Source organism: Salmo salar, chromosome ssa16 (genome assembly GCF_905237065.1).
Source record: "Salmo salar chromosome ssa16, Ssal_v3.1, whole genome shotgun sequence".
In the NCBI taxonomy this organism is placed as follows: Eukaryota; Metazoa; Chordata; class Actinopteri; order Salmoniformes; family Salmonidae; genus Salmo; species Salmo salar.
This window is the reverse complement of record NC_059457.1, coordinates 79,026,070-79,037,346: the sequence shown is the minus strand read 5'-3', so window position 1 is coordinate 79,037,346 and position 11,277 is coordinate 79,026,070. Positions and strand designations below refer to the sequence as shown.

At 41.1% G+C, this 11,277-nt stretch overlaps 1 protein-coding gene across 1 annotated transcript; it reads left to right on the top strand.

The window, feature by feature from the left end:
• Positions 1-245: 245 nt before the first annotated feature.
• LOC106574868 (nuclear receptor subfamily 4 group A member 2) lies at positions 246-4,362 on the top strand. The gene is made up of 8 exons (XM_014150994.2): positions 246-507; positions 649-758; positions 984-1,876; positions 2,309-2,438; positions 2,586-2,737; positions 2,873-3,075; positions 3,218-3,396; positions 3,495-4,362. The coding sequence occupies exons 3-8, from the start codon at positions 989-991 to the stop codon at positions 3,749-3,751; spliced, it is 1,809 nt and encodes a 602-aa protein (XP_014006469.1). The 5' UTR covers positions 246-507; positions 649-758; positions 984-988; the 3' UTR covers positions 3,752-4,362.
• The last annotated feature ends 6,915 nt before the right edge of the window (positions 4,363-11,277 follow it).

Sequence of the window (11,277 nt, the reverse complement as noted above, 5' to 3'; positions counted from 1 at the left end):
GCTGCTGTAAATGCAACTATGCATATTATTAAGTTAGTTGTGAATTGAGGTGAGATTGTTATTTGTGTTTTTGCTATGTTTTCATCAGGCATTTCGCCAACCCATATGCGTTCATGTGTATTATTATGTGATGTTTTTTTTATCATTCTTGTATGATGATGTCAACATTTTTTTTAAACATTCTATTCTATTCTATTAGATTCTGTACGCTATCGTGCGTTTACAGTTGTATCTAAAACATCCATCCTTGGAAGGGATTGGTGCGCGTAATGCTCGATGACGTCCAGTGTCTTTGGCACGTGGGCAGCGGTATTCCGACTCCGAGCCACATAAACAAAGGCACATTGTCTGTGTCAACCGCGGCCAGTCTAGTAGCCAGTTGGGGAGGTGCATGGCCATCTGCCCCGTTCTCTTCACAATACTGCATTTGCACTTGGATATGGATACAGCAGAGAAGATGTAATCCTCTAAATTGATGTATTATGGTGCACCGGGTGACAGTTTAAGGTATTGGTTTAATTGTCTTCAAATTCATATTTTGTTTTCAACAGTATAACGTTAATGTGATCAGAAAGTAATGTCCTGCTTATAAATTCATATCTTTACAGGTTTGTGATTTTTGTGACAGATTTTTTTCGAATTCTTTAGCAGGGAGCAACATCGAGTGGATATTATCATAACTCCAGGGAGTGGATATTATCATAACTCCAGGAAGTGATTCGGACATTGTGTCTTTGAAAATAGTCATACAACTGAAGGTAAGACTACAAATAATGTTAGAGACGTTGCGCCTATTACAGATGCAATGATTTTACTGTTGGCACTTGTTCTAGAGAGTGGTGACAGAATAGGCTAATCATATACGTCTCGTGCGCTTTTACGCAAACATTCTAATTTACGTGCAATGCATCTGCATTGGATGGGATTATGGCTTGACAAGGAGATCGATTTATATAAGTATATGTCTCCCTCTCTCATTATAGCAGCTATGCCGTGCGTCCAGGCTCAGTGCGGATCGTCACCTCAAGGAGCTAGTCCCGCTTCGCAACAGAGCGCAAGCAGCTTCCAAGCCGCTGGAGAGCACCACAGCCATAACTGCGACTTCCTAACGCCCGAGTTTGTCAAGTTTAGCATGGACCTGACAAACACAGAAATCACATCAGCCACTATCACCAATCTTCCAAATGTCGGTGTTTTCGTGGACAGCTACTGTAACAATTCGAACTATGACGTCAAACCCCCTTGTCTATTCCAAATGCCCCATCCGGGGGAGCAGTCATCCATCAAAGTTGAGGACATCCCCATGTACCACCAGCAGAGTCACCACCACCAGCCGCATCAGTCCGATGAGATGGTCACTCCCTCCGGGTCCGTTTACTACAAGCCCCCCTCTCCACACACACATACATTCCAGAGTCCACCCAGCCATGCGTGGGATGATTCTGGATCTCTGTACAGTTTTCACCAGGACTACTTGGCGGTGGCGCACAGGATGGAGCAGCGGAAAAATGCCATATCCAGATTATCCTTGTTTTCTCTCAAGCATTCCCAAACCGGTAGTCCTTTGTCGACGTGCCAGATGAGATTTGACGGATCCCTCCAGGTGTCCGTGAACCCGGATACCTCAGGCAGGTATCATGGATTGGAGAGCCAGGGCATCTTTGGTTCCAGCTCCTTAAGGAAACAGCACAGGGTGGGTTCCCCCTATTCGTTCCAGCTCGGTCAGGGACATCACTTTATGGATAACCAAGCACCGTCGCCTCCTAGCCAAGGATCTCCCACCAACACCGATTCTTTATGTGCCGTGTGTGGGGACAATGCCGCCTGTCAGCACTACGGCGTGCGTACCTGCGAGGGCTGTAAGGGATTCTTCAAGGTATGTTACATTAAATATCTGTGGGGATTGTTCTACATTTAGAACTAACGGTCAACTAACATTCCATTTAAATGTATTTTAATATTTAGGCTACTGATTCATTGTGTTGTTTATTGGCTCCTGATACAATCCCTTCAAAATCAAGAACCTTCATCTCCTTGCCATGCCAATAGAGGACTGGGAGAGGGTCAACTTAATATTATGAGTAGCCACGGAATTATATTTACCCACTGTCTGCCTCGTCCGCTGCTGTGATGCATTATGCAGCTGGGAGAGTAGGTGGTAAGACTGCACCGCCCTGGCTGTTCATTTCCCATTGTCAATATGCGTGGCAAAAGTATTTTAATGGCTATCTTTGATCAATGTATCAAAGCTTCAGGTGGAAACGCATCGAATGGCAACTAAGGTGTTCTCCTCTGTGTTTCTTCACAGCGCACTGTCCAGAAAAATGCCAAATATGTGTGTTTAGCTGGGAAAAACTGTGCAGTTGACAAACGCCGGAGAAACAGGTGCCAATACTGCCGTTTCCAAAAGTGCCTTGTCACGGGAATGGTCAAAGAAGGTAAGGTTTGTTCTACTTCTTAAAACGCATTCTTTACGCATTTACTTGAAATGTATTTACACATTATTTGTAAGCAGAATGTGTTTTTCAAAGCATAATAGTAATTATTTATACAAAACAACTTAATTTATGTTTTTCATTATTCAGTCGTCAGGACTGCCAGTTTAAAGGGTCGACGTGGCCGGTTACCCTCCAAACATAAAATTCAAGACCCTTTGTCACCTGTCAGCATCCTTAGCGCGCTAGTGAGGGCCCATGTGGACTCCAACCCCTCATTGTCTCGACTGGACTACTCCCGAGTAAGTACGAGCCTCGGTCATGCAATCCACATCACTTTGCGCACCAGTTTATTCATAAAATAAGTCATAAAATACGTTTTCAAAATATACCGTTGAGCATTGGTTTTATGAGTTCAATTTAACATCACTTTCTAGTTCCAGAATAATGCTGACAGCCAAATCGCCGGAGATGACACGCAACATGTGCAGCAGTTCTACGACGTCCTGACCGTCTCCATGGAGATTATCCGAGACTGGGCGCAAAAGATCCCAGGTTTTACCGATCTGCCGAGACCGGACCAAGATCTCCTCTTCGAATCAGCCTTCCTGGAACTCTTCGTTCTGCGTTTGGCTTACAGGTATCTTATACAATAGCATATCAAAAATTGCACATATATAAATAGTAATTTTACGCACAACAATGACGCGCGATAGTATCCATTTGATCTTATTGCCAAGTCGGTATCCGAATCCTAATCATGCGATTCTATCATATTACAGGTCCAACCCTGAGGAAGGGAAGCTCATCTTCTGCAACGGATTGGTTTTGCACAGGCTTCAGTGTAGGCGCGGCTTTGGAGACTGGATTGACACCATAGTGGAGTTCTCTGCAAACCTTCAAAGTATGAATATAGACGTTGCAACATTCTCCTGCATATGCGCCCTTGCCACAGTAACAGGTAGGCTAATAAAACCCTATCCCTAAGTTCTGAATCTATGCGCCTATAATGCCATTGGGTTACGTTTTGAAACGAATTGCACCCTGTCATTGTTTCAGAGAGACATGGGCTGAAGGAGCCCAGGAGAGCAGAGGAACTTCAGAACAAGATGGTGAACTGTTTGAAAGACAAAGTGACTTTTAACGATGGAAGTGTCAGTCGACCAAATCACTTGTCAAAACTCTTGGGAAAGCTGCCTGAACTTCGCACGCTATGTACACAAGGTCTGCAGAGGATATTCTACTTGAAACTGGAAGACTTGGTCCCTCCACCTGCAATAATAGACAAGCTTTTCCTCGATACGTTGCCCTTTTAGGTGCCATATATCTTTTCATCGTGTCAGATAGGCGAGGTTAATATGACAGTTTTTGAGTTCCCTATACCACGCATTATGCATTTTCTCTCATTTATTTCCATTGTTTTTGTACCTCTCTTCGTAAGAGCGCTTGATCACGTTTATAGGCCTACATGTCTGCATTGCCAGATAAAAAAAGAGACAACACAACATTTAAGATGTTTTTAATTTAAACAGTATGAAGAGTTAGACAATATTACAATATCGTCGATTTCTGAAGAACATGGATGTGTTGAACTATTTGGTCTTGCTTTGAATTGTGAGTATTTTCATTTGATAACTAACCATTTTCGATAACTATGTTGTTGTATGTAGACACTGGATAATGTATATGGAACATATATGCCTGGAACGTATACAGATTTATTTTTTATCAAATCATTTATGGGAGATGTTTTATGTAGGCTATTTATTGTCTTGTCACACCTGGACTGTGGTTATATTGCATTTGAATTAATAACGTATACTGCTAAATAATCTAACGTTTGTAAATGTGTTCGTCATTTTGATTGGTCAGGGGCTTACAATGTCAGGTTTTTCCATTCAAAATAAAATTAATTCCGTTTATTACACTTTTAAATGAACAATTATTTATGATGGCAATTTATAAGGATTTCTGACTTTATTTTAGTTGCTGAAATATCGTCAGAAATCATCAAACATGATAATGGGGAAATATGTTGTTAATATTAAATAGTCGACTACTAAATATTTTCCTATTTTTCTTGTCCACAGATTTGTCTGACAATCATTGATTGATTAAGGACTAGTGTAACAGATGGGAATCAAATATTTGTCATCAGATGGTCAGACGATAAATTCCAGATAACGACAATAAAATTAAACCAAATTGTATAACCAGACCTAATGTAAAATGTTACCTATTCCCATCATACTGTAAGTTCTCATAGAAATAACTTTTCTCCTACACAGTTTCCTCTCCAGTGAAGTGAATGTTATAGCCTATTTTTCTACTAAGTGTGATTCTCCGGCAACAAGACGAGGAAAGCTCATTCTCCTCAGTAGAGGTTGAGTTGAAGATTGACTACGTGCTCTGTTATTACACATGGATTTATCATGAACCAGAATGTCAATCAAATAACAATATTGTCAAACCGTTGTCTTTTAGTGTTTTTATAATATATGCCATTTAGCAGACGCTTTTATCCAAAGCGACGTACATTTGACATATGGGTGGTCCCGGGAATCGAACCCACTACCCTGGCGTTACAAGCGCCATGCGCAACCAACTGAACTAAGAAAGATTAAATAAGACTCACGTTATGGACCGTAGGAACAAATTGCTGGAGTGTGTGAATTGACCTGCTATACAATAGTCTACATGACATTTCCAAACCAAACCCTCAGGATAGGATTGGCATTAAAGAAACATGCAAGCCAATGTTTTTCAGTGTTGGCATGTAAGTAAACACATTCTGTCGTGAACTAAACATTTCACAGAAGAACTAAATAGCATTATATAGGTATGATTTCAGCTCCCTATATGTACAGTCTCTCTTCCAGGGAATGATAGAAAATGCCTATTACACATTGGTGGAGGGCATGTAGATGAAAATTGCAGATTTTCAAATATGACATCTCTTCTGTCCTGTCTGGAAATGTGAACCATTGATTCTATAGGCAGTAAAAGGTCTTATAACAACGATTATACTCACAAGAGGGTTTAATAGGCTGGAGATCAATAGAAACGCTGCTCTCTGCACCAGCCTGTCATGCAGGCTGAAATGCTAAGATAAAGTAATCAATATTATCTGTGAAATGTCACATTTATGATAATGGTGTGGATGAAGAGTGGCAGGCAGGGGCCATCCCAGAAGGATGGGCTCTTGTTAGCATCAAACACCTTTCAGCCAGGCCAACAACATCATGAATGGTAAATGCGTGTGTGTAGGTGTGTGTGGGGGGGAGGGTGTTTGGGGAAAGCAAAAGTTTTGATGTTGAAGGAGGAAGATTCCAAACAGACCGTTCCATTCAAAATTGATTTGACGTAATCCATTGGACAATAATCAGTTATTAACCACAACTTTTTCATGACAGCTATTTTCTAGGCTTGTGTGACCCTTCAAGTGCCATGCCATTCTGGTAAGGACGATAGCTTATTTTAGGAGTAAAACTCTATAGGGATTTCTAGGGGTCTGAACACTTCTGTTGTGGTCTGTGTGGCCCACCTTGATCTCAGTGTAAAGCTGCCTTCAAAGCCCCTAAGCCCTTATCACGGCCAGCCCAGACTCCCCTGCACCCAGGCCACCGTAGTGGCCCTCCTGCATGTGTGAAAATACCAGGATTTCATCTATAGCAGATAGGGAGCTGAACACAAACAACCCAAGCCTCTATCCAAGTCGATGTTCTGAGACATGAAACAAGGCAAAAGTCTGGAGTGATGAATATGAGGAGCTTGATCAAGGTTAGTCAAGACATTAGAATGAGTCTTGCTTCTCAATGTTCTCAATGTTTAGGTTACCAAACCCCTACAAGCATTACAGTGTATTTTCTGTGGAATTGCCTACTGGGATTTAAATTGGCTTAGCAAGCAACTGTGCATCCCTAGAGTTTCCAACAATTAAAAAGCATTACCTCACCCTGAGGACAAACCCCAATCTCAATGTGTTTAAATCATTATAGAAATCCTAGAACTGTGAAGACAACCAAGTGAATGCACTGAACAGGGACGGACTGGGACAAAAAAAATCATTCTGGACATTTCTAACACCGGACCATTTTGTCCCTTGAGGCCCCCATTACTAGCCAAATGATGATATTTTTGTGCAAAAAAAACTATTTATACAGGCCCACTGGGCTAAAGAAGGACCAGGCCATCTGGAATTTACCAGAATTGCCCTATATCCAGTCCGACCTTGCCACTGAATCATTTTAGTTGAGAATCAGGAGGCACCTTCAGATACTTTACAAACACAGACATCCTTACTTCTCTTACTACCACAATATGACTTTTTCTGAAGATGAATTTTCAACCAAACAGCCATGAAAGGATTTGATTATGATTGGTAAGCAAGGAGAAGGCATCGTTTATAATTACTCTAGTGTTAATGGTTATCCAGACAATTGAAGATAATTGGAAAGGATTAAAATTACTCTTAATGGGTCAAATCCTACCTTGTAATACTTGATACACGTGAATGTTTGGGTTACCCGAGCTAATATGAAGTCAGGACACTTATATAGGACACTTGAAATATAATCACTGGATTGGACAACAGCACTTGGGGGAACCAGGGAGTATAGGATGAATACACAAGCCCATCCTGCTTGACTGTCTGGTGTAAATACACCACTTCTTTCCCAAAATAATTCTTGTTTTCAAACCCTTGATGATCCGTTTCATTACGAGATACAGATTGTAATAATTACATTCATTGCATGTTTGCGTACTTCAACCGATATCCTGGGACTGTGTAGCAATTAAACAAATTCTAATTAATCGTTACCCACATTTCTATATAGCAGGGTACCTGATCAAAGAGACAGGTTTTTCCACATTAGATTAATATGCATCACACAGTAAATGGAGCAGCCAACCAGCCATCCAATAGCCTCGATGTTTAATCTGATCCTCATTTTGTATCTTTGTAGTTATGCGCACACACACACACACACACACACACACACACACACACACACACACACACACACACACACACACACACACACACACACACACACACACACACACACACACACACACACACACACACACACACAAAAAAAAAAAAAATCTATCCATTACAGAGAGTGAGCTGGTGTGTGTGAGGTCAAACACAGACCCAGAGTTTCTCGGTTTGTCTAATAGGAGGGCGGGTCCACAGGGAGGAGTGATTCTATTTGACCAGAGGTTGGCCAGACTGCAGGGGACACAACCTTCCATATCTCAATCTGTATGCACAGGACAGGATTCTGACCTGGCTCCATTAGGGAGCTCACTCTGATAGCTCCTCCAACCTGCACTGCAGAGAAATCAGAAATCACATTGTCCCTGTGCTGCAGTGGAAATACTTTAGTAGCACAGCAAATCTACTTAGACCCTGTTAATTCATTATGAACAAAACATTTTGATTTCTGATAGTGACCTACATTGTCTCTCTCAGAGTGTATTATTGCACAGTGCAGGACAGATCCCCCTCCCCCAGTGTCTCCCTATGGTTAGTGGTTTAGCAGTATGATCCTACTAGGCATTGCCTGAGGCAGGTACAAGCACTGGGGTGTTTAACTGGCTAATGTATTCTGGTCAGTTAACCACATAGACATCACTGCTAATAGGTTTTCTATCTCTCCAATGTCCAGACCAGCAGACCTGGACATGACTGTGAAGCAGTAAGATCACTATGGTATTCAACCCATGGATGCTGTTCATTAGATTTAACCGTAAAAACAATGAGATTTGTCAACATGACTCAGGAATGACTGGTTCAGAAATCCACAAAAAAAAATGTCTGCCCTTTCCTGCAATCAAATTTCCCTCTAGTGGCCTCACGGGTGGAAGGTTATAAATATTTTTCATAATTAATATTTTTTATTTTTACTGCAGAAAATCCAGTTTCTATGGAAACAGTTGTTGTATTTCAGTCTTCTGTGATGGATAAAAAGTGTAATATTGGGATGCAAACTGAAAATGTAGTATATTTGAACTCTATATCTGACATAGTACATGTGACTTGTTTTTTTAAGCCCATAACTATCAGGAATCAAGGTAAGACCCAAGTGCAAACTGTGAAGTAACAATGTTTATTGTAACCACAGGAGCAGGCAAACGACCGGTCAAGGCAGGCAGGGGTTGATAATCCAGAGCAGAATCCAAGGTACAGGACGGCAGGCAGGCTCAGGGTCAAGCAGAGGTTGGTAATCCAGAGGTGGAGCAAAGGAACAGGACAGCAGGCAGACTCAGGCAGAGGTCAGGACAGACAAAGGTCAAAATCAGGAGGACGAGTAAAAAGAGAGACTAGGGGAAAAACAGAAGCTGAGACAAACCGCTGGTAAGCTTGAACAAACAAGACGGACTGGCAACAGACACACAGAAAACACAGGTATAAATACCCAGGGGATAATGGGGAAGATGGGCGACACCTGGAGGCGGGTGGAGACAAGCACAAGGACAGGTGAAACAGATCAGGGCGTGACACATAACCATGTGTGTGAGGTGTATACTTGCTTCAAAGTAGATTTGTTTAAGACTACCAAGAAACACTTTGTGTGGTCCTGACCCTGATTTGGCCCACTGCAGTAAAAGGTTAATTTGTCCTCCTCACAGGGAGACCCTGGTAAGGCAGGAGAAGTGGGGACCCCAGATGGTATTCAACCTATGGGTGTTGTTCTTCAGATTTAACCGGAAACCATGACAAATAGAATTGTTGACAACATGACTCAGGAGTGACTGGTTCAGAAATCCACAACAACAAACATGTCTGCAGTGAGAACAGCACTACTTCTAACGCTTTGCCTGTTACAAGAACACACAACACTTCGTGGGAGGAATCTGCCCATAAGCAATGTGTACACTCTAAGAAAAAAGGGTTCCAAAAGGGTTCTTCGGCTGTCCCCATAGGAGAAACCTTTTGTGTTCCATGTAGAACCCTCTGGGGAAAGGGTTCTACATGGAACCCAATAGGATTCTAGCTGGAACCAAAAAGGGTTCTTCAAAGGGTTTTTCTAAGAGTGTAGTCACAGCATGAGATGAAGACTGGGAATCAAAGAGCTTTACCTGGTTGGTCTGTTTCAGCATCTGTATCTGCAGGTAGATGATTCCACATGTATGAAAGGATGAACTTGGAACTGGGTGCCCTCTATCATAGAACAAATATATGCCCCATCTTCTTCTTCTCTTGAAGCCTTTGGGCCTATTCATTGACCTTTGACATATGAACCCTACACTGGGGATCTTGTTTTCTCATCCTCTCTTCCTGGTTAGATAGAGGTGGTGGCTTGAAAGTGGTTGCTGATGCTTAAAAATATGTGGATGCTATTTCTGCTTTGAGAGAATATATACAGAAAGAATACACTGAGATGCAGAAGAAACCTCTCTGAGATGTAAACGCCTCAAAGCCATTGTGAGGGTGAAATACTCGGAATAAACTGTTTTGAAGTCAGCCTTTGCAGAGGGGGATAATGTGAAATAACAGGAGACTGGCCCTTTAGTAAAATAACACTGTCAGTGATTACATGGCACACAATAGCCCACCTATGGGACATCAGTTTACGTTCACATTCATGTTGTAGACATAAGTTTACGTTCACATTCATGTTGTAGACATCAGTTTACGTTCACATTCATGTTGTAGACATCAGTTTACGTTCACATTCATGTTCTAGACATCAGTTTACGTTCACATTCATGTTGTAGACATCAGTTTACGTTCACATTCATGTTCTAGACATCAGTTTACGTTCACATTCATGTTGTAGACATCAGTTTACGTTCACATTCATGTTCTAGACATCAGTTTACGTTCACATTCATGTTGTAGACACCAGTTTACGTTCACATTCATGTTGTAGACATCAGTTTAGGTTCACATTCATGTTCTAGACATCAGTTTACGTTCACATTCATGTTGTAGACATCAGTTTACATTCATATTCATGTTGTAGACATCAGTTTAGGTTCACATTCATGTTGTAGACATCAGTTTAAATTCATATTCATGTTGTAGACATCAGTTTAGGTTCACATTCATGTTGTAGACACCAGTTTACATTCACATTCATGTTGTAGACATCAGTTTAGGTTCACATTCATGTTGTTCAGTAATTAATGTCCCATTATGTGGCTAGGCTGCAAAGAAACATTTTCTTGCTATAGATGCTACAAATCCACCATACCAGCATATACATAATGCTATATAGACAAGGGCTATATTAAAGGAAGAAAGGAGAAAGAAACTAGTTTAAACCCATAGTTAGTGGGTTAGAGTTTAAACCCATAGTTAGTGGGTTAGAGTTTAAACCCATAGTTAGTGGGTTAGAGTTTAAATCCATAGTTAGTGGGTTAGAGTTTAAACCCATAGTTAGTGGGTTAGAGTTTAAACCCATAGTTAGTGGGTTAGAGTTTAAACCCATAGTTAGTGGGTTAGAGTTTAAACCCATAGTTAGTGGGTTAGAGTTTAAATCCATAGTTAGTGGGTTAGAGTTTAAACCCATAGTTAGTGGGTTAGAGTTTAAACCCATAGTTAGTGGGTTAGAGTTTAAATCCATAGTTAGTGGGTTAGAGTTTAAACCCATAGTTAGTGGGTTAGAGTTTAAACCCATAGTTAGTGGGTTAGAGTTTAAACCCATAGTTAGTGGGTTAGAGTTTAAACCCATAGTTAGTGGGTTAGAGTTTAAATCCATAGTTAGTGGGTTAGAGTTTAAACCCATAGTTAGTGGGTTAGAGTTTAAATCCATAGTTAGTGAGTTAGAGTTTAAACCCATAGTTAGTGGGTTAGAGTTTAAACCCATAGTTAGTGGGTTAGAGTTTA